Source organism: Meriones unguiculatus, chromosome 6 (genome assembly GCF_030254825.1).
Source record: "Meriones unguiculatus strain TT.TT164.6M chromosome 6, Bangor_MerUng_6.1, whole genome shotgun sequence".
NCBI classification, from domain to species: domain Eukaryota; kingdom Metazoa; phylum Chordata; class Mammalia; order Rodentia; family Muridae; genus Meriones; species Meriones unguiculatus.
The window spans coordinates 2,680,054-2,704,638 of NC_083354.1; the positions used below are offsets into that span (position 1 = coordinate 2,680,054).

The 24,585-nt window shown below is 38.6% G+C and overlaps 1 protein-coding gene across 1 annotated transcript in view; it reads left to right on the forward strand.

Moving 5' to 3' along the window:
• The window catches only part of Me1 (malic enzyme 1), a 117,428-nt gene that overhangs the window by 31,762 nt on the left and 61,081 nt on the right, over window positions 1–24,585 (forward strand). Inside the window, exons 4-6 of the mRNA XM_021639668.2 lie at window positions 8,126–8,201; window positions 13,157–13,318; window positions 18,631–18,734. Coding sequence (XP_021495343.1) covers window positions 8,126–8,201; window positions 13,157–13,318; window positions 18,631–18,734 — 342 coding nt within the window. The remainder of the gene's footprint in view (window positions 1–8,125; window positions 8,202–13,156; window positions 13,319–18,630; window positions 18,735–24,585) is intronic.

Below are 24,585 nucleotides of genomic sequence, written 5' to 3' on the forward strand. Positions count from 1 at the left end.
CTTCCCTGATAAGGGTTGAGAGCTATAGTAATCTATGGATCGAGAGATACGAACTTAGGAGTCAACTTCATACTGTGTTCATTTAGCAGAATAATACTGGTAGGTTCATCCCTGGGTCTGTGAGCCTCCCAGTTGTAAGCTCTTGGCCAGATTTACTGTGCCGGATGTGTGTTTCCTTTTGTGGGGTGGGCCTTAAAATCTAATCAGAAAGTGATTGGCCACCTTTATAACTTTCATGCTGATTGTCATTGTAACTCACAGATGAGTCACACAGTTTATTATTATTATTATTATTTTGCCTATAACCTTCACAGCACCTTCAGTCCTATGAAAGATAGCTGGCAGAGAGTAAGCTTCTTGCTCAGTTTGATTTTCTATGTACTGTTACCAAAGTGTGTGGCGAGACAGAGGCTCTTTGCATAGCCCAGCCTGGCCTTGAGGACATCCTTTGTCAGTTGGGCAGTGGTGGTACACACCTCTATTCCCAGCACTTGGGACACAGAGGCAGAGGTAGGTGGATCTCTGTGAGTTCAAGTCCAGCCTGGTCTATTAGTGAGTTCCAGGGACAGCCAGGGTCTAAAAAAACCAAAAACAAAAAGGAACATCCTTTCTCTATATGTTAAAAATTTGAATTCATTTATCCTTAATCAGTCATTTGTCATTGAAAATGTTTATTTTGTTAGTAGAAGTTACAGATTGCTAAATGTAAGGCACATTTGTATGCATGTATGTATATCTAAAGTTATAGCAAATAGGGAATTTATATACTATCAAATGACTTAATATCATTTATGTAAAGAATATTTATCATCTATAATTCAGACTGGTTGTCATAGTGTATTGCGGTAGTTTAAATGAGAATGGCCTCCATAGCCTCATAGATTTTGAATACTTGGTTACTAGCTAGTGGAAGTGTTTTTGGAAGGATTAGGAGATGTGGCTTTGTTGTGGGAGGTGTGACACAGGTGGGGGACTTTGAGGTTTCAAAAGTGCATGCCAGGCCCAGTCTCTGTCTCTCTCTGCCTCCAATCTGTGAATCAGATGTAAGCTTTTAGTTAGGACTTCAGCACCATGCCTGCCTGCTTGATGTGATGCTTACCTCCATGATGATAATGGACTAACCCTCTTAAACTGTCAGCAAGCCCTCATTTAATGCTTTCTTTTATAAACTTTGTCTTGGTCATGGTGTCTCTTCACAGCAATAAAAAAAGTAACTAAGACACCTATAAAATAACAAACCATTTTCTTAAATAATCCTCTAATCTCAGTACTTAAGAGGTAGGAAGATTGCCATGAGTTTGAGTTCAGTCAGGGTGAGATAGCAAGACCTTATCTTAAAACAAAAGAAAACAGTCCAAAGCAACAAAGGAAACACTGGCATTATCAAGATGTTACTTACTTAAAAAGAGAATTGACTTTTGGAAATAGGTAACAGAGGCAATGGGAAATCTGCCTTCCTCTAACATCCTTAGTTAAACATTATTTTACCAAGCACCTTCCACTAAGCCCTTCTCCATGTCTTTTAATTCTAAACACTTCTAAGACTGAAATCTGAAGCACTTAGACTTTTTTGGTTACCATTCTCCCAAAGCTGGTATGATGTTGTAATTCACGATTCTTTCCTGGTGTATAGTTCTGCAACTGTTGGGAGGTTCTCTGGTTGCACTCAGTGTTTCTCAGCTTGGCTATCACTGAGATCTTTCATGGCAATGACAGCGTTGAGATCTCAAATTACCTTGCATGGTCCCTAGTCCCAGGAGTAGTGTTAATTCTTAATGTTAACTCTTAGTGTTAACTCTTAATTCTTGCTGTTCTTTTCTGGGGGAGGTTGCTTCAAAAATTGACTTTTCCTATCTAGCACTTTGATACCTGTCATTTTTAGAAGATGCTGCAAACTTACACCCGTGGGTACCGTTTCTCCTGAAATACTGTGTCAGTTTTTTTCTTGTAATATTCTACTTACCAGTAAGCCTGGTTTTTTTGTCTCTTTTTCTTTAAAATTTAATTTTTTTTATGTGTGTACATGTGTGTTTTGAGAGTGTATGTGCAAAAGAGTACAGTACCTTAGGAGGCCAGAAGAGTGTGTCATATGCCCTAGAGATTGAGTACAAGGCACTTAGGAGCTGCCCAGTGTGGTGGGAAGCAGCTCTGGTCACTTGTAAGAGCAGCACGTGATCTTAACCTCTAAACCACCTCTCCAGCCTTGTTCCTTTATTCTGTCCATTACTCCATTTCCTTCGTTTACTTTTGTAAGAAATACAAAATTACTGGCTTGTAGGGTTACCTAATCTGGTTGGAAAACATGGGTAGCAGGTAAACATTTCTGTGAGTCTGTTATGTGTTACAGTAGAAAGAAACAGCCAGTTTCTGCACAATTCCAAGCTCAGCTTGAGAATGTGAGTTAGAAAATGTTTGTAAGAGAAGCTGACACTTGCGCTGCCTGTGATGAGGGATTGGGAACTGGCCTGGCAGGAAAGAGGAGCTGGAGGTCTGGAAGGCTGCCTAACTGAGTCCTTGAAAAATCACTGAAGGTTGGAAAAGCTGTCGTTCTCAGGCTGCATCAGTTGATCAGATGCCAAGAGCAAGGATGGGACCCAGAAGGGGAGATAAAGCCAGAGGCGAAGCACATCAGAAGTTGTAGAAGCTTAGACAAAGTGGCCTTTGAAAGTGAGTCCAAGGGCTGGAATAAAGCAAGGTTTCCCTGGGCCTCAGCTGTTCATTAGAGTGAAAGAAGCCTGAGGCATTTAGACACAGAAAACCCAGCATCCAAGACTGAGCAGGAACAAAGGAGACTGAAGAAGGCTGAGGGACAGCAAGTGGGACAGCATCAGCGCTAATGGGACTGACTAGAGGTCAGAGACAAAGACACATCCCAATACTATAACGAAATAGTAGAAAATGGATGGCGAAGCCAGATTGAATACTCCTACTGGACACATCTGGGAACATTTGGGCATTGTATGTATTATATTTGCAACAGGTTAGCCCTAAAAAAAAAAAAAACCACTAAACCACGAGCCCATATGGACAAGAATAAATTGCTAATTGAATAAAGAAACAGTACATATACAATTTTGAAGTTACTTCACTAAATGCATGTTATTTGACTGAAGACAAAGGAGTGATTCTGGGATGAAAGAACCTAGAATTTTATCATAATCAAGTGATAAGAATGAACATTGTTAGTAATGACAAATTGGGAATGTTGTCATAAACAGCCCACGTTTCTGTAATGTTCTTCAGAAGATGTGTGACCTTTGATCTAGTCACAGCGTTGCGTCACACAAGCTCAGGATAATAAAAGCATATGTGCAGGATTGCAGGGATGGTTTAGTGGTTAAAAGGGAGTACTGAAGACCTGTTCTTATTACCCACTCAGGTGCCTCACAACTGCCTGGAATTCTAGCTTCAGGGGCTCCTTCTGGCCTCAATGGGCACCAAACTCATGCATTCAAATTACTGTCAGACATGCACATACACATAATTAAAAATAAATGTTTAAAAACTCACTTGGAACTCAGAAAGGATTAGGACTAGGAAAGTTAAGGAAAGACTAAGGGAGAGACCAAGGTGGATGGGACCAAAAGCAAGTGTTATACTCGATTTTGAAGCGGGCTCTCGTATTCTGTAGGTCATATTGGGATAGTTAGTGAAATGCTCATGTCTCAGGACCAAATGGCAGTGATGAATAAGTATTGATATTCTAGTTAACGATTTTGAAGCATGTTTTTCTTTAATGGAAATGAATTTACTAGTTGGTAGTGATGAAACATCATTTTGGCTGTGGTTCAGGGAAAAAAATTATTTTTTGTAATATACTTGTAATAAATTCCTTAAAATTTTACTGTAAGATAGGATTGGATTGATCAACCTTCTTAACATTTTCCTTTTGATGTCATCTTTTTTTAAAGGTGATTTTGGGATGGGGTCTCCTGTTGTAGACCACGCTCACTTGACTTCCTAGCTAGCTCTCTGCCTCTGCCTCCCAAGTGCTGTGGTTGTAGATGTGTGTCACCACGCCCAGCTTTCCTTTGATTTTTTTTTTCTTCAGCTAGCCTGCCTATAAGATCACCGTATTCATAAGGACTCCTCTTAATCACCCCCCCCTTTAACTTTGTGGTACTAATTTGTAATGCTTTCCCATTGGCCTTCTCTTCTTTGTCCTTTAATAATTTTTTCTAGTACTTTCTACTCCAGGCTTCTGGCTTTGCATCTTCATCCTGTTTTATCTCCTGGTATTCATAGACCTACATTTTATCCAAGCTTAGCTTTCTTAAGTATGTATGACCCTCAATTACAGTGAATTTATGTCCCATTAAATCCATTTTAAGTTTAAAATTACATGTGAAAAATATGCATTCATAGGATTGAGGATGTGGCTTAGTTATAGAATGTTTACTAGAGTATATAGGTCCTTGGAGCAATCCCTAGTATACAGAAAGGTGTGTGCTTAGTACACCTAATCTGTGGGTAACCGTGCTTACCCACACAGTGGACAGGCATTTTGCTTGGAAGCCATGGCTGACCAGGAGCAATAGCTTTACAGCTGCCCAGTTCATCAGGATGCTGTTGTGTCATATGCCACAAGTCCAAGAATCAGCCAAAAGGTCGAATCCAGATGATTCTTGATGATTGTGTACTACCTACCTACTGTTACAAAGCGGAAAAACTGTAAAACAAACCATCTTAGGTTTTGAGGTCAGTACTACTTTCTCCATCAATTGAGGATCTGCTGTCCAACTCAACTTTGGGTAACTCTCAAGGATTACTTACTAATGTATGTTCACATTTTGTGGAACGTGGAGTATAACTTTATTATTTCAATAAATAACAAATGCAAGTAGGCATTATTATACAAAATTGCAGAATTGTTGCCTTTTCCATTGGTTCAGAAACAGGCATAAACACTTGTTTTCAAAAGAAAATATATATCTTGTTGCAATAGAAAGTTGCATGTTATGAAGTGAATTCCATTTGATACACAGTTCCCTGGAGGATATACCATCTAGTAACATGAAGAATATTGTCTTGTCTTCCAAGTTTGAGAGTGGAGTATGTACAGTGCCAGAAATTAGGAAAAAAGTTTGAACTATGCTTATGAAAAAAAAAACCAATCATTTTAAAATTGCCTCACTTCTGACATGAACTAGATACTAAAATCTATCTTCAGTTGGCTTGTTTAACATACTTTGAACAGAACCCAGTGATTTTTAACAAGTCCATCAGCAAGAATAGAGATAGCAAGGGTGTTTAAGGCTGAGATACAGCTCAATGGTAGGGAGTTTGTGTAGCATGCACAAGAATGGCAAAGTTTCCCATTGCAATTGTGCTCATTTTAAAATGTAGATAAACACATTTCTTATCAAAGTTTCATTCATATGACTTCCTCTCTCTCCTTCCCTTCCTCCTTTCTTCTCCCCACCCCCCGTGTATGTATGTGTGTGTGTGTGTGTGTGTTTGTACATATGCATCGTATGCCAGGAAATATGAATTAGTAATGTGCAGACATCCTTTTGGATATCTCAGTGGATTTCTAATCATGGGAACATTCCAGGAGGGATTACAAATGACGCTTAAAATGCTTGGCTTATTGACTTTTGACTTATTGAGCCTCTTCCTGGAGGAAGCATTTTTGCTATAAATGAATCTTCGCTCAGCACAGTAGATCATGGGTGGCCACATGGCTCTTCCATAAAAGCTGAACCCAAATCTGCACATAATAAATCTTGACATTTAATTGCTGTTAATTTTGCTATCATTCTTTATTCTTCTTTTTGAATGATTCTATTTCCTGAGAACATTATTATTTGAAAAATTTGGCCAACATACAGTCTCCTAGGAAATATCTTTTAATATTATATTGCCAAAAGCATCTTATATAATTTAATATCACTTCCTTACTTAGACCCAGATAACTCATTTCAATTTTATAGTTCTTTATTGGTCATAGTTTGATGGGATCTAAAAAAGCATATGACTTACACAGAGCTTTTTGCCATTTTGAAGACATAGCAACTTCACACAGGCGAGTAAGAAAACCAGGAAAGGATAAAATTTGCTATAAATTTAAATTTTTTATTCTTTGAAAATTTCATACACATGTATAGTATATTTTAATTAATACTTTGTTTTAGCCAATCATGAAAATTCTTCCTATAAAACCACTACCATGATTTGTGGTTACTTACTAAGTCTGCCTAGTGTATGTCTGGTTATGTTTCATGTTTTCTGTGCTTTTTAAAAATCTGGATATAGAGTTTAAGGAGATAGTTTTGTCGGTAAAGTTTTTTTGTGAAAGCATTAGGCCTGAGCCTTGGCACCCATATAAAAGTCCAGCCACGGTGCCATGTGCTTGTGGTCCCAGTACTGGTGGGGTGTCTGGGTTCGCTGGTCAGCCAACCTACACTATTTGGTAGTCCAGTAAGAGATCCTGTCAAAAATAAAACAGTGGCTAAGGTACATAAGGAGCGGTACCTGAGGCTGGCTTCTGGTGTCCAGATGCACACCTAAATATGTGCACCTCTGTACTCTTGGGCATGTGCGCATGTGCACCCAACATGTGCTACATTCATGTATACACACAATACACTCTTTACAAATTAATTCAAAAGTAAATAATAGCATAAAAGTTAAGAGGGCAGCTCTTAGAAACGAAGAAGGTTTTGCTTTTGTTTTTTCTCTGTGTGAAAATCAGCAGGCGACTTCTCAATAGCTGGCAAGGTTTTCACTTTTTAACCAGATGTGCTGTACGATGCTGGTTTCCTTGGTCACTAAATTCTGTTTGTGTGCGGTTCTCTGTTTTGACTTATAATAATTCTAAATCAAAAAATTTTAAATGAAGACAAAGCACCCTCCCCAGTTTTTTCTTTTAATGTGAAGCTACTTGCTAAACTTGCATAGGAAATGCAGTGAGTTAAAAGCTTTAAAGGCTCTGGGTGGGTTGAAACAACAGACACAGACAGCAGTCACATAGTCAGGGGAGCACCCCGGGAAACAAGTGTTCAGCCTTAGTCACTTCACTCGCTTTTGCATCCTCTCATCCTCACATTGTGGAAATGAAGCGAATACACACTGGAAATGCGGTATTGTTTTGCCATTTTTCACCGTACTTTTACTTGTTTCTTGCTTAGTTAAAGACTAAATGGACTTACAAGTGGAACAGATACTTCTCTTAAATTTTCTTTTCTTTTCCTTTTCTTTCTCTTAAGTTTTCTTTTCTTTTCCTTTTCTTTCTCCCCTCCCCTCTCCTCCCTTCCCCTTCCCTCCCCTGTCTTTTCTTTTGTCTCTCCCTCTCCCTCTCCCTCTCCCTCTCCCTCTCCCTCTCCCTCTCCCTCTCCCTCTCCCTCTCCCTCTCCCTCTCCCTCTCCCTCTCCCTCTCCCTCTCCCTCTCCCTCTCCCTCTCCCTCTCCCTCTCCCTCTCCCTCTCCCTCTCCCTCTCCCTCTCCCTCTCCCTCTCCCTCTCCCTCTCCCTCTCCCTCTCCTCTTCTTATACCTATGTAGTCTGTGTCTGGGGATGTGCACACGAGTACAGATGCTTTTGGAGGCCAGAAGAGGGCAGCATATCCGCTGGAGCTTGAGTTATAGGCAGTTGTGAGTTGCCTGCTGTGGGTGCTGGGAGCTGAATGTGGACCCCTGCAAGAATAGCACATGCTCTAAACTGTTTTTACTAGTGTGGTATGTGTATATTTGTGTGTGTGCATACTTGTATGTGTGCACATCTAAACTTATTTGCTGGCCCAGAGGTCAGTATTTGTAATCTTTCTCAGTTGTTCTTTATTTAAGAAGGGTTTTTCATTGAGTCAGAAGCTCACTGATTTCCCTGGGGTGTCTTGCCAGTGAGCTTCAGGGATCCATCTGTCTTCTTCCCCTCCCCCTAGTGCCATGTCCAGTTCAGTACAGTGTTGGCTGTCAAGTCCAGGGCTTCATGCGTGACTCATAGGCCCTCTGCCAATCGAGCTGTATCCCCCGCCTCTTACTTATAGAATTTCTAGCCATTATTTAAGAAAATACTTTTTCAGTAGTTGAATTAAGATGGAGATATATTAATAGATTTAAGTTTTTACTAATGTTGATGGCCATTTGACAGGTTTGAAGTAAAATTAAAACTTTTTTTTTTTTTCTCCAGAGGACTCTTTATTAGTATCCACGACAAAGGGCATATTGCTTCAGTTCTTAATGCGTGGCCAGAAGATGTTGTCAAGGTAAGTTACCAGTGATTTTGCACTGAGGTACTTTGTTTCCTTTTCTATCATATGAAACAGTTTATATTATAGGCACACTCACGTTTGCTGTGAGCAGTGTTGACTGCCACCTAATTAATAGCTCTGATTTCTCTATGGTATAGTAATTTTATTGTAAAGTTATTTAGAGACTTGTCCTGTTATTTCTAATTTCTTGATGTTTCATTCTTTATAAAGTCATTGTATATGTATATGTGTGTGTGTGTGTGTGTGTGTGTGTGTGTATGTTGAAGTTGTAGGGCATATAATTCTTTAAGCAAACTCCTTTATTGTATTTGCTGTGTTTAATGACCCACCAAGTTCAAAGTAGGCAGAAGAAACCTGTTAAATCATTGTTTTTATCATTATGACCTTAGGAGCTATGAGTTAATGAAACTTAGTGTAATAATTTCTGCGTGTGTGTGTGTGTGTGTGCATGCATACATGTGATATGTATGATGTGTGTGCATGTGTGTATGTTTGTGTATGTGCATGTATGTTAGTGTGATGTGAACGTGTGTGTATGTGATATGAGTGTAATGTGTGTATATGTGTGAATGTGGGTGCATTCACTTCACAACCTTGATTATGGGATCTGAAGTCTGGTCAGCCTTCTGTGGCGAGTTCTTTTGGTGGCTTCTGCTGAGCCATCCCCTGGCTTGATATGTGTCTTTAAGCAGAAAGTTGAAAGGATCATAGAATCAACAAGGCAGTTCAGAAAAATAGTTCCTGAGTGGAGTTCTAATCAGTACCTTGCCTTGTCACCGTAACAGCTAGGCCTTAGGCAGTCACCCTGCTTCTTGCTCTTCTCAGTAGCTGAACTCTTGTCTATGTAGCTCTTCTCTATGTAGCTGAACTCCACATATTTGGCTTCATTAATAGTCTTCCTTTATCCCTGGACCTCAAAGCCCTATAGAATTTTAAAAGCTTAGGGTAGTGTTTGGCACAGGACACTAAATAAGTCAGCACTTGATTGTAATATACTGAAAAGTACGATATGGTCTCTGCTGTGTAAATGAACACACACATGTAACAAAGATGATTTATAAGATAAAATGTACAGTGCATGGTAGTATAGATGTTCTGTTTGCTCATTCTGAAGATATTTTGTCGCAAACATTTTTGCTGTTAAGATTTTGTCATTTTATTTATTTTTTAATTTTTTAAAATATATTTCAGTTTATTTACTTTCTACCCCAAGGGTGCCCCCTCCCTCCTCTTCCTCCAGTGGCCCCCTTCTCTCCTCTCTTTCCCCCAAGAAAAGGGAAGTCCCTCCCCCCCCGTATCAACCCTCCCCAGCATATCAAGTCACATCAGGAGTGAGCATATCCTCATCCCCTGAGGCCAGGCAAGGAGGAAGTGATCCCTGTTAAGACTCTGTAGTGTTGAAAATTTTCCAAAATTATACTAAGCTAAGCTAAGATATAAGTATCTCAAATTTTAAAAAATGCCTCCATATATGGTCATAATTTTGGTAGGTAATGGTTCTATATGGAGTCTAGGGAATAAAAATTAAGTACAACAACAACAACAAAATGCTTTCAAAATCTTCATATTTAAGATATAATTCATTTAACGTAGGTCTGCTATCGAGTAGATGACAGTGTGTACTATTTAAAACTGGGTTTCCTGTGTTGAGCAGTGCATTTATGAGAGTACGTATCATCAGCAGTGTATCTAATGCCTCTCTCTGTGACAGCACATTAAATGAAATCGTGTCTACTAAATGGACACCTGAATTATCTGGACCCTGAAAAAATGGGTTATAGTGTTCAATAGTAGCATATATATTTCTGAAAATTAGAGCTGTGTTACACATGGTATGTGTTACCTTTTCTGTCAGAGCATGAATATATCAACCCATTGCAATTAGGGGAAATGGTGACTGACTCCTTGCAGTTAGAGAGGGAAAAGTTTTCAAAATGGAGTTTATGAAATAATTTTACCTCTTTTAAGTGTATTTACTTTTTTGCATATGGACTTTATTTATAATAAGCTACATACAGTAAAAACAGTTATGAAAGAATCAGAAAAGCCATATGTAAAAGTTATATTCAAAGTGTTTAGCTCATTTCTATTTGGCAACCTTGAAGAAAGTGCTGTCTGTCCTATGTAGGTGAACCTAAGTTTTGTATATACATCATTCTCTATCATATCTTGTATTTATCATCTTAAAAAAGCATCTTTCTAGGCCATAAAACACTTTCTTAATTCCTAAACAACTGAAGCCTAACAAACTATTAACTGTCTAGTCTTCAATCCCATCAGAGACTTAAGAAGGAATAAAATAGGAAGTGCAGGCAAGCAGCTAAGAGATGACACAGTTATTGCCTGGTCAATCACCCATTCTCTCTCTATAATGTTGGAGCATTGTCTTCAACCTTTTGGCCCAGTATATCCAACAGACATAATCATGAAGCAGGAAATATAAAGGACTTACTTAGTGTAACTGTCATGGTGGAGCCTGACAGTCAACTCAGCTGGCATCCAAGTCTTGTCCATTTTGGACAGCGTGTTGTCTGTAGAGAGAGCTGGGGCATTTTTGCCCAGTGGCTAGGCTGCCATTAATAAAGCTATATCCAAAAGGAGATTCTATGATGCTCATCATCTTTGTTGGTGTAAGCTGGAGTTGTTGCCAGGCACTGACATGTCTCAAGTAAAAAAGGCCTTAAATTAATAAAAACATCTTTAAGTGCCATATTCTGTAGGTCTCTGATGTTTTTGAAGACCATCTATTTATATGTATATAGAGTATAATCATCTATCTTTATCTACCTCTCTCTGTCTGTCTATCTGTCTGTCTGTCTGTCTGTCTCATAAATCTGAATAGGCCAACATTGCTGTTTTCTACATTTTTACTATCTGTTCAACGTAGGATGTGTATTTCTGAGATATATCTGACTAATACCTGACATGATCATGAGTCTGATTGATTAACCATTAACTAGTTTAAGTTAATTAGTATATTTACTTTTAAAACAACTTTTCAGTAGTTGTATCTTACAGGACATGAAAAATTAAAACAGCAGATCTCAGCAGTACATTTTTATTTTTATTAATCACAGTTTATTCACTTTGTATCCCACCTATAGCTCCTTCCCTCTTCTCCTCCCAACCCCACCCTTCCTTCCTCTTCTCCTTCCATGCCCCTCCCCCAGTCCACTTATGGGGTGGTCCTCCTCCCCTTCCCTCTGACCCCAGCCTGTCAGGTCTCCTCAGGACTGGCTGCATTGTCCTCTCTGTGCAGCCTTATCAGCGGTACATTTTAATGAATACCCGGCAATACAGAGTGGTGGAAGGAGCACAGTGCTCAGAGCAGACCCAGCTGCCGGATCCATGGACTGCCTAGGTGGCTCATCTAGGCAGTTTAGATTCTGGTGATCTTTAATGTGAGAGGATGGTGTGAGTGTACTCTAGAACCCCAGTAGAGTGCTGTAATTTTTTTGATTTTTTTTAACTTTTATTAGTTACACTTTATTCACTTTGTATCCCCCCTACAAACCCCTCCCCCCTCCCAATCCCACCCTCCCTCCTCCTTCTTCACACATACCCCTCCCCAAGTCCACTGATAGGGGAGGTCCCCCTCTCCTTCTGATCTTAGTCTATCAAATCTCATCAGGAGTGGCTGCATTGTCACCTTCTGTGGCCTGGTAAGGCTGTTCCCCCCAGGGGGAGGTAATTAAAGAGCAGGTGATTTTTTAAGGATACGAACAGTAGCCACATTTTTTTTTAAGAAGGTAAAATACAAGTACTGTGGTAAGATTTTTATATATCATGATTTCACTGTCTGTATCCGTGGATTCATCTAGTACTTACTGTCTACTGGGTGCTGTTGTACCCAGATGCTGGAATTACAGTCTCAAGCAAACAGAGCCACTCTGAAGGCACACCATTAGTCTCTTTTTAAACTAAGAAATAGAGGGGCTGGAATGATGGCTTAGACGTTTGACTTACTGGTGCCATCTCAAGACTCCAGGCTTGATTCCCAGCACTCACAATCACCCAGTCCAAGGGAATCCAGTGCCCACTTCTAGCCTCGGTGGGTAACCAAGCATGCATGTCATACCCAGACATACAAGCAGGCAGAACACCCATACACATCAAATAAGTGAATTTAAAGAAAATAAGTAAGAAATAAAAACTTGAGTTAATTCCTTTATGTAGGGTCACATAACTGCCATTCCATGGATATTTTATGTACTACAGTACTTTAGCTTATCTAATAAACTAGGTTTGTTTTAATTTATATTGTGACCATGAATCATAGAATGAAGACAGAGAATGAATTCATTCTAATGATTTCTAATGATGATATTAAATTCTGTAAAATAAGTCCTATATTCTGTAAAATAAGTACTATATAGAATTCATTATTATTCTAAGTAGATAGAAATAAGCCAAGCAGAATTCGTCAGTTCTAGGGAAAGGTCACCAGGTAATTAGTGTAGCGTGCTGTTCGGGGCATGGTTTAGAGGTAACGGCACAGTGTCGGGCTTCTGGGAGAAAGAGGTCAGAGCGTTCTGGAGCAGAGGTGTGGCTACCTCGTCTGCCTAGCACTTCTGCAGTGTGTCATTTTGGACCCTCCTCTATTGCACCGAGGGGCACTAGCTGCTTTATGCTTTTTTGTTTCCAATTTGAGCTCCAATTTCTCATTTCCCCTCTTAGTAAGTTATTTGGGTTGTTTGAATTTCTATTTCACACCTCTTCTTTTTACCAGAATATAACTAATCATACATGTCATACCTTTATATAATGCTCAGCATATATAGATAAAACCCATTTCCTTTCCCCTTCTTCCATCATGGCTATGATTAAATATCCAGTATATGCATATTTAATGTATATTTTCTTGCAGCTCAGTGTTTTATTGCAGGGCATTACCATCAGGACTAGAGACCAGGACCGAATAAAAACTTTTTGTCTTTTCTTTCTTCTAGGCTATTGTGGTAACTGACGGAGAGCGTATCCTCGGCTTGGGAGACCTGGGTTGTAATGGGATGGGCATCCCTGTGGGCAAACTGGCCCTGTACACAGCATGTGGAGGGGTGAACCCACAGCACTGTCTGCCTGTCACTTTGGACGTGGGAACAGAAAATGAGGTAATCATTTTGAGGGTAGAAAACAGCCAGCTGTCTTTAAAAATGATGTCGAAGTTTGCACTATGAGACCATATTTCTTGAGCTTCATGAAATTCATTCATTGTTTTTTCTAGGTTACCCCACTCCCCTCAGCTCTGACCCCCCAACTCTTTTTTTTTTTTTAATACATTATTCTGCCTGCATGTGTTCCTGCAGCCCAGAAGAGGGCATAGGATCTCAGTATTGATGGTTGTGAGCCACCATGTGGTTGCTGGGAAATGAACTCAGGACCTTTGGAAGAACAGCCAGTGCTCTTAACCTGTGAGCCATCTCTCCAGCCCTGCTCCCAACTTTTATAAGAAAATAGCTTTCTGTTATTTTTTCACTTCTATAAAACGATCATGCTTTATCTATCTTAATGGTCTCAAGTGCTTTGATAAGTATTGGTGCCATTATCTGAAGCACATGAATTACTGTACAGGAACTAATTTCCTAGATCTTATTAAATTTAATCAGCTTGGGATCTTACTATTCAAAACATCTGTGTTGAACCTGGGGTATATGATTTGGAGTTCAACTTTTCTTCCACATTAATATTTTAGAGTCTTTCCGTCATTAAACAAACAGTTGTTATGTTTATCATACATGAACAAAATCGCATTTGGCTCCTGTACATGAATGCTTATTTAACCTTTATCCATGGAAATATTTCGATTTAAAATATGGTTTTTCTGATATTTTCTTTTTCAATACTAATAGAAATGACTTAGCTATCAAAACGAACCTGTTTTAAAATACTGTTATAAATTGTATGTGTATATTAAAAATAAGATTTTACTTTAGTTTTTATATTTTTAAAACAAACTGAGATGATATATGGATGTCAAATAAAATAAAACCTGCAAGGTCTATGGTGTATCTTAAATTCTAGGGGTTATTAAAGAATAATGAAAACTATTAAATAAGCATATAATTATTTGAACAGTTTTAAACTTGGGCCTTTAAAGTGATTTATTTATTTATATTCATTTGTATATGTATTTTGTTTGCGTGGATATGTTTCCACCACATAGTGCCTGGTACCCATGATGTTAGAGCTGTTCTCTGTAGCTGGAGTCACAGATGGTTGTGAGCCACCATGTGGGTGCCGAGAACTGACTCAGGTCCCCTTCTGCAGTAGCTAGAGCTCTTAACTAAAGAGCCATTTCTCTAGTCCCCACCTGGGCTTTGTGTGTGTGTGTGTGTGTGTGTGTGTGTGTGTATAAGGTTATCATGTAGACATAGAGAAATTTAATTACTGGCATCTACAATGGATTCTTTAATTGGTAGAATGCATGAGTCATCAGAATCAAATGGTTTCTTCAAGGTGGGTCTTAGAGCTTGGTCAAGTTGCTTGGTTGTCTTGGATTTTTCATATTGTCTGCTTTTTAAATGAATCACGTTATATTGGAGAATTCTCCCTGCTTTCTAATTTTCACTATTTACCTTCAAATTTGTCCTTCAGTGTCTAAAATGCTGTTGTATTCTTATTTTTGCATATGTGTATGGATGTGATGTACATGTGTTTATGTGTGCAGGAGCACATGCGTGTAGGTAGCACACATGTGTACATGCATGAGGAAGTCAGCTTGAACTAGGTGGCTAGTCACAATAAGGTTTTTATAATGTGAAGTATTCATGGCACCTCCTGTTGTGACAGCCTGTAAACTAGAATAATCTATTCCCTTTTTTTTAGGTTAGAATACTAAGTAATAGGTTCCATCACTGTGTCTTCACACATACATGACATTATAACTTGCTTTCATTCACTCCCTTCCACCACTGTCCTCCTGCATAACCATTGCCCTCCTCTGGCTTGTTCACTTCTAAATCACATTTGTATATATTAATTTTGTATATATTAATTTTATGTATATATTAATTTTAGAGATTTTGTTAAATCTCTAAAAATACACTAGCTTCTAAAATTAAATTTTATGATAACTAAAACAATTTCTTTTAAATACATTCTTTCAGTTATCATAATTGAAGAATTATATAGCATTGTAATTCATCTCAACACTTTTTTTCATAAGTCTTTTTGTTGTTGTTTATCAAGACAGGGTTTCTCTGTGTAGCCTTGACTGTCCTTTTATAGATAGCATTGTTTGTTTGTTTGTTTGTTTTTCAAAACAGGGTTTCTCTGTGCAGCGTTGGCTGTCCTGGATTTACTTTGTAGACCAGGCTGGCCTCGAACTCACAGAGATCTGCCTGCTTCTGCCTCCCTGAGTGCTGGGATGACAGGTATGCACCACTGTGCCCAGCTTCATAAATCTTAAATTCAACTATTACAATTATTTTTCTCTTTTTTCCATTTATTTGTGTATCTGTGTGTAAGAGATGACAGCCTGTGGAGGTTTTCTCTTTTTTTTTTCTACCCTGTGCATTCTGGGAACTGAACTCAGGACATCTGCCTTAGTAGAAAATGCCAGTACCCGTCGAGCTGCCTCAGTTCTGCTTCTTTATGTCATGTGCTTCAGTTATCAGTGTGGGAAAGACTAGAAGAAAAGACAAGGGGCACAGTTTTTCTCAACTGTGTTTTTCTTCTTTTTTTCTTTTTGCTAAATCTTATATTTGGAGGCTAAATATATTCCAGACTTGGAGAAAGTATTTTAATATTGGCAGCCATTAGTAGCACATTGGCAGTTTAACCCCGGCTGCCCAGAAGCCTGCCAATGGGTTGTTTAAAGAATTTTTTATGCCTTAAGGAACAGCTGGACTTTATAGCACTCCTTGGTTTCAGATTTCATATTTTACATTTGTGTGATTTAACATGTTAGCTTCCAGTGAGCAAAAACCTTAACTACTTGTTAAGCAGTACATTGCAAGTAAGGTGTATTGGTCAAACTAAGGAGATTTCACAATGAGAGAAAATGCTATTAATAATTACACAGGACAACAGGTATGCTCTTGGCCGTGGTTTCTATTGGCTTTAAATAAACCCTACTTCAGAAGATTCAAATAGTTGAACCAACCTAACATCACCAAATCTGAAAGAATATATTTGTCTGTCACAAAGTACCTCCAGTCCCAGTGGCTTAAAATTACTCTTTTATTAATGTTTATGACCATGTAGGGTGTAGTTTGGTCTGGATGATAGGAAAGTTTGGATGGCTAGGACAAGTGTACTTTTCTTCATTTAAATTTTCATTCTTCATAAATTGCTTGCATTATACCTACACAATACAAGGATTTCCATCTCAGACTCTAAAGTTTCCATCCCAATAACAGGGGTGGGTCCAAAGTCAAGGTCCTCTCATGCAGATCAGGTCTAGATGCAGAGGATGCTTGTTCTTTGCTTCCCCCGTACCTTTATTTATGTCTTCTCAGGTACCAAACTTATAGTGACAAGTCAGGGACAGAATACCGACTACCAACATTCCCAGTCAAAATTGGAGAAATGGGAATCCTATGGTTCTAGAAGGTCCATAGCCAATAAAGAATCTCTGGACATCAAGCAAGCTACCTGCTGATGGCCCAGTTTTGTTGCCTCAGAGTTGATTTATGTAGCTCATTGTTTTCAAGCTTTTGCTTTGGCCTTCTTGTGAGTTCTTGATTCTGCCTTCTGAGGTATCCCCTCCTGTTCATAAGAATTTGTCTATAGTCTGCATTTAAAACTATTTAGAGGTTTTTGAAAAGCAGTGCTTTGTGGTTTTTAGTGTTCTGCTTTTATGCACATATTGATAAATATTTTGCTGTGAATTTTGTGGTTTGGATTACCTTTATAAAATGAAGTTACATTTTATCTCAACTGTTCATTACAATTTTATTTGTAGCAATATATTTGTTTCTGCATGTTCTTACATCTATGACTATATTAAATTAAGTTAATATAATTAAATTAACTTATTTAATTATGTAATTGATAATTATAATTATATAACTTAACTTATAATTAAATTAAGTAATTTAATTATATTATAATTATAATTAAGTAAATATAAACTACATTAATATATAATAAAAATAATATTTTGTAGATTGGCATTTTATATTTACATAATTATGTTTATGCAAATACAAAGTGTTTAGTTCTTCCCTTTCCAATCTGTATACTTGTCTTTTTCTTGCCTTATTGTAATAGCTAGTGTTTCTAGTGTAATAATGAAGGAAAGTGGTGAGGACAGATAAGTCTTGCTTTGTTTAGAATCTAAAGATAATTCAGTCTTTCACTGTAAAATAGGTTGTTAGCTATGTTTTTTCACAGATATTTTTAATTACTGAAAACTTTTGCCACTAATGGTCATATTTTACACTATCTACATTATACCTCAGTTTAAAAATTGATTTATTAAAATAATGTTAAGTGTTATTTATGCCAATACTTGAACGGAATAGTGGTGTCTTAGCTCCTTCAGTTTAAGAAAGCAAAGTAGAAAGTTTAAAAACTTAAGAAAGCTGGTCATGGTGGCACACACCTTTAATCCTAGTACTTGGGAGGCAGAGGCAAGTGGATCTCTGGGTTTGAAGCCAGCCTGGTCTACAAAATGAGTCAAGGACAGCCAGGACTCTTGTTACACAGAGAAACATTGTCTTGAAGGAAAATAAAAAAAGGAAGAAGAGGAAGAAGAGGAACATTTTAGGCTGGGTGGTGATGGTGTACACCTTTAATCCCAACACTCAGGAGGCAGAGGCAAGCAGATGTCTGTGAGTTCAAGACATCTGGTCTACAGAGAGAGTTTCAGGACATCCAAGGCTAAACAGAAAAGCCCTGTCTGGAAAGACTATGAGAGGGAGAAGGGAGAAAGGAGAGAAAAAGTGGGAAGGAGGAGAGAGAGGAACAAAAGCTTAAGAAAAACTTGGTCAAGGCTGAAAATATTCTCTCTTAAGTTAGTAGTCATATAACAAGTATACTCAAAATATTTGAAGATTTCTTTTTTTGGAAATGGAAATAAATCTATGAAAAGGATTGTTATCTTTGCATTCATAAGCTGTTGTAAATCTTTAAAACTCAACATTATTTCCATGTGTGAGAAATTTTACTTATAAAATCTGAGTCGAGCTTTTCTAATGAGCACCACTGACATATTATAATTATTTTTCTTTACCCCAGATTAACCCAGAATGTTTTAACATTTCGTAATTATTTTTCTTATTTGGTTTGTGAACAAAATGGTTGTACTCTATAAAGTATTAGGTAAGTAGTGACTAGGCTACTCTGAATCAGTATGTCAGGATTTTATTTTTTATTTCTGTCTGTTACATAGATGATAAAACAGACTAAGGAAAGGTAAATGACTTTCTCATTGCTAATTCTTTCTATGCCATCTGCTTTTTTTTTTTTTTAACACTAGGAGTTACTTAAAGATCCACTGTACATTGGCCTGCGGCAGAGGAGAGTCAGAGGTTCTGAATATGACAAGTTTTTGGATGAATTCATGGAGGCAGTTTCTTCCAAGTATGTATAATTTTTATCTATATAATTCAAACATCTTATCTCAAACTACATACCTTTTAAAATCTCCTAAGTTTGATTCAGTATGGTTTAATACTTATAACTGATAATGAATGAATTCATTTTTTCTTTTTGTCTTTCTTTCTCTCTGTCTTCCCTCTCTGCCTGTCTCTATTCTTCTCCTCTCCCATCTTTTCCTTCCTCTTCTCCCTCCCTCCCTCCCTCCCTCCCTCCCTCCCTCCCTCCCTCCCTCCCTCCCTCCCTCCCTCCCTCTCTCTTTTCCTCTCTTCACAACTTTGTATACATGTAGCACCATGTATCTTTCCTCCAACACTATCTCTGTTCATATCCCTCAAGGAGCCTTGTTCTTAGAAGCATCATTGTTGTCATTGGAATATATGATGGTCTCCGCCTTAGCACAGTGAACCCGCAGATCTCATCTGAAATGCATGCTGATGGGAAATAGGGAGCTTGGCAATAGCAGTAAATACAAAAAGGAAGCCTTTTTCTTTCTTTTTTTTTTCCTTTTACATTTTTGGCAGTCTGCAATTCTTTCTGGCTGCCAGTAAGATCTTCTCTTCATTCATGTTTACAGCTGATATTGGGCCCTTCTGTAGTAGAAGTGGGGACTGTGAGCTATACAACCCCAAAGCCTATAATAGGGGGAAAACCAGGCTATCAATTGCAGTTACTGCATCTCTGTTTAAGTCAGCAGTATTTGATTGAATGTACTACTGTGTTTTCATCTACTATAGTAAGCATTTGATTATGGGCCTAGTAGTACCATAAGATGTTTCAGCTTGGAGATTCTGCAATAATTTTAGTAACATATTCTGAGGGAGTTTTGTCATGCCAACTGACTGACATTGATTTTGTTAGTGTGCAGCCACAAAACCATCATTGTTTAAAAATACATATGTGCTTTGGTGGTTGTACTTTGTGTGTTAGTAACTTTATCACTGGAATCTCATGATACGCTCAGGATGCGAGGCTAAGCACTGCACTCAGGGTCAGCCGCTTTGGACCCAGAGAAGAGCATGTCTGATTGCATGCGGGTTGATGCCCCAGGTCCCGCCTCTGAGAAAAAGGTATCGGACGGTCTGATGCTCTTTGGGTGGATGACACCTAAATGAACATCTGTACAAAGTCCCAATTTATTTCTAATATCAGAGATCAGACCTCTACTCTTGCCTGTTGCGTCTAAAACAAAAAGGGGGAACTGTAGAGAGCTGCGGAATGCTATGCCTTAAAGATGGAGCTGGTTTCTGCCTCCCACCTTCCCGATGGTGAGTGCTCTCTGTCACGAACAACTCCACATTTGGCTAAGGCCGAGGATCTGGCTTGCTTCCATGTATGTGGACCTATCTGCATTGCCCCCGTGGCACGCCTGGGTTGGCTACCCAGAGGCTATTTAAGCTGTGGGCTGGCTTTCCCCGGGGTCCGAGGATTGTTCAATGTTCCTGAATAAACTGCATTGAAAAAAAAAAAAATCGTAACCAACAGAAAAAAAGTTTTTCATCACTTTGCATAGGATTTAAATACATTGAATTGTTCATCATGGGATTGAATGCAGATTTAAATCAGTATGGAATACTTTTAAAAGAACAGGCTGGATTAATTTGTTATTATTCTACTTATACATTAAGTTATATTTATTCTTAGAAATAGTCGAGAAACTTCAGTTTTAGACCAACGTTTTGTGACGGCATTCATTTCTACTTGTTATTCACAAGTACTTTAAAAGGTTTTACCCTAAAAACTTATCAACTTCCTAAGTAACAGCATAATTCAGAGATTGTTCAAGTAGTGCCATGAAGCCACTTAAAAGAAAAGGAAACGAAGCTCACAAGATATTTTGCTTCACTGTCAGTTTATAATTTTAAAATCTGCCTAAATAAGTTCATTATATTTACAGAGAAATTATAAAGCAAGTTATAAGCACCTAAATGATGGTGACTAGAAAAAAAGTATATAGAAACATTGAAAACCTTTCTGGAGAAACTAAGATAGGAACCAAGTTGGAATGATCTTTTTCCATACAGGATCAGAAAACAGCTTACATTTTAAATATTAAATTAAGGGACTACTTAAGATACATGAAAAAGAGGATCAACAGATTCAACAGTAATTTTTAATGCACGAAACATCAATAGCCAGGCATGCTTGCTCATGCCTGTAATCCTAGGAATTTAGAAACTGAAGCAGGAGGATTACTCTAAGTTCCAAAATGAGACTCTGCTCAAAAAAAAAAAAAAAAAAAATGGAGAAAAGGAGAATATATCCGGAAGAGGTGAGCTGTTCTACTTCTAGGCCCTTCGCAGAGAAAAATATCAAAGACTTAAAAATATATCGTATTGATACTGTCCCTTTAGAATCTGTCTAGGAGTGAAACCAAGCATTACTCAGTTAGGGTAGTACAGATAAGTTCACTTTAAAAGGAAACATGACTTAAGTTCATGGTTAGGGAATAACTATTGCAGCTGGAGTTACTGGACACCAGACTGAGATGGAAGGCACTGAGTGCTATTGGAACAGTAGGAGGAAGAAGGAAGAGATAGGAGTGGACAAGGGGCAGAGCTGTGCTGCAGCATGGACTTGGGTAATAGTACCGAGGACCACTGTGTGCTACTGAAATTGCTAGCAGCCACTAGTTTGCCATGGCCCCACCATCAAAACCATTCTGGCTTTTTAAGTTACTTATTGGCATAGATGCAATGGGAGATGAAGAGGTGTCAAGTCCCCTTTCTTTGTTCTATGATTGCTCTTATCATATAGGTCAGGGGCTTGTGAATATCGTGACACACTTAGGAAGTATGAAATTAGAATATCTCAGTTGAGAAGTCCCACACAGGATAGAATTGTGCTCTCATTCAAACTGTTTTGAGGACCTGGTTGGGCCCCTACTTATTACTGCCCTTCACGTTGCTTCTAACAAGGGGAGGAGCGGGAACATCTGGTGATGTTTCAAATCTCCAGATATTACTGCAGGCTCTGTGGCCAGAGTCCTCAAAAGAGCTGATCCCTTTCTGCCTGTGTAGCTACCTGATGAAGCATTGTAGATTCCTCTGAGGAACTGGGAGAATTATTGCCACATATTCTTGCCCAAGTATTGCAAAGCCTTGTCTTCTGGAGAGCAGATCTGTTCTTTCCGTGAATTCTGGGTAAAAGATTAGCTCAAGTTTGGAAATTGTACAAGCAATTGCAACCTTATTGCGTTAACTGCTTTCAATTGTGTAGCCATTTGTCTTTGATTTCTTCTGGTAGCAGACACTGAGTGGCAGCCTAGGCAAACCTGTGTCTGTCATCTTTCATAACTGTGGGTCATTCTCTCGCACACACTGGTGTTGACCTTGATGACAGCTGCGCCCATCAGGCTTCTCTTTAGAGACCTGTAACCCCTCTCACTACTTGTCAACAAATCTGGTTATATATCAGCTTTGGCTCCTGTCCATCCTGGCCCTCTGAGGGTCAGTAAAAAAGATTGTCGGTAAACTGGGGCTTCTCATCAGCATATTCTATCTGGCTTGGGGGCGGGGGGGCTGTATATAGTTTGTATATCCCAGAATGCCCTTCTCTGAGCCCAGTAATCCTTACTTCTGCTGTCCATGGCAATGTTTCTGCAGCTCAGCCTCACTTACTATGAGCCACTGGTTTGGGTCGGCATCTAGCAATTATTTTAATAGTCGCTTTGTGCCATCTCTGGGGATTCTTGCCAGCTGTTAAATTCTGAATCTCAAGAAACTGTCTGAAAAATCACTACCTAGCATTAGGATCCAGTATCTGATCAAAGATCCTCAAAACTAAACTCACTTGGACTTCTGGCCAACACAAGCTGTTTAAATCTGTTCCTTTGGATACAGTTGCTCTCTTTCTTTTTGAGCCCCAGCATGCTTCACCTGGCTTCTGATATGATGTGATGCTATCATAATAAGCCTGAATAGGTTCTGAAGAAGATTCAGGAATCAATGGGTGCCTACCATCTCCTGGAGGAAAAGTCTCTTCATCCACAGTGAGGAGAGAAAAGCAGACTGTTTCCTTGAGATCATAAAATGGTGTTGACTCAGAAGATTCAAGATTTGGGAGATGAAGCCAGATAGCCCTCCCATGTAGCAAGCGCTTGCTCACTCTACTGTGATATACATTACTTGGGAATCTTGGAGGTTCACTGATGGTTAAAGCACCCTCTTCTTGTCCCCAGGGTCTGCTAAGAAAGCACAGAATCTGAAAGTTTCTGTATGTACAAGGGAGGTCTTTGGCCTTTGTTTTAGCGGTTATTTGCCCTCAGGTCTCTTGGTTTTTTCCTATTCTTTTAGTGTGATTTCTCAAAAAGTCTGAAATAACATTCCAGTTAACATTCTCTTCTGTCTGTATGCCTAGCAGTCACCTCAGGAGAGCATTTTAACATCTGGACTGCCATCTTGTGCCGAGGATTAATTACTACCAGTGACAGGATCCTATCTCCATCAGTGACTGACCTAGATCAAAGAACCCATCTTATCATCCTCTTTTCCAGACCAGTCCTGGTACCAGATGATGTTGACGAGGTTACCTGAGAGGCATATTCTGAAGTGAGGCTCAGTGTTTAAGGATTATGTAAAATGTGCTCTTGAGATTAGCTCCAGGGAAGAAAGACAACGAACACAGTTTTGAGCAGGAGAGGTTTAGTGGTTCTACATGTACGGCAGCCTCCACTCACTACCCACAGAGAACTCTCATGGTTACGCTTGCTCTCTGGGCTGCACTGGCCAATCCTGTACATTTCTGTATCAGTTAGCAATTGATCAGAGGTCATCCTGGGAAAGAATGGGCCATGCTGCTTGGTGATATGCATCTGTGGTGAAGTGTTTCTCTGGCTAGGATGATCCCTGGAATAACAGTAGGTAATCTAGGTATCATTTTATGTATCTAGCACAGTGACTGAATTCAGGAAGTGTTAAGTAGTTTCAGTCTTAACTAGCATCTTTAGTAGTATAGCGCATACCTACTCCCTAATACTTGCCTATTCGCTGCTGGAGAGATGGCTCTGGTTAATAGCACTGGCTGCTTTTCCAGAGGACTCAGATTCACTTCCCAGTGTCTACCTGGTAGTTCACAACTACCTGCAACTCCAGTTCCAGATAGCCCAGCCCCTCAGGCATACATCCATCAAAACACCAATGCACAGAAATACAGTTAAAATATAAAATATAAAAATATAGTTAAGAAATATTTGCCTGTTCAACAGTTTTATCTCTTGACCCTAATAACTATATCTGAGATTGTAAGTTAAAAAAATAACTTACTTAGAATATAGATAAAGAAAAATTTCAATCTCTAGATTGTTCATAGAGCACCTTTGTGATAACATTTCTTCACTTTCTTATGTGATCGCATACTTCCCTTACTTCTCACCCAGTGCTCTTTTGGTCCTTTCGTGATCTTTTCCTTTTCATTCTCCCGAAACCTCTCTATAAACTATCCATCTCTGCTTTTTTGTGTTCTTATCCAATCTTTTTATTTGTCACTCTTAAGTCTGTAATTCTAGCTTGGAGACCTCTCCACTCCAGTAGTGTATAGCGAGCCTACTTATTGACATTTCTACTGGAATCTTTAGTAGACCAATATATAGACTATATATAATGTTAATTATGTTAACATTATTAAAATAATTAACAAAATATAATTAATTTACATTATCTAATATAATATAATATTAGCATATATAATCTAATATAACATAACATTATTAACATTACATATAGTATAGTACATAGGTAATTGTGGATACCTACTCTTACCCACCCCAAAGCCAGCTCCTGGCACACCGTTTCATCACCTCACTTAAGGCGATTCATTCTTGCTGTCCCTCAGAACA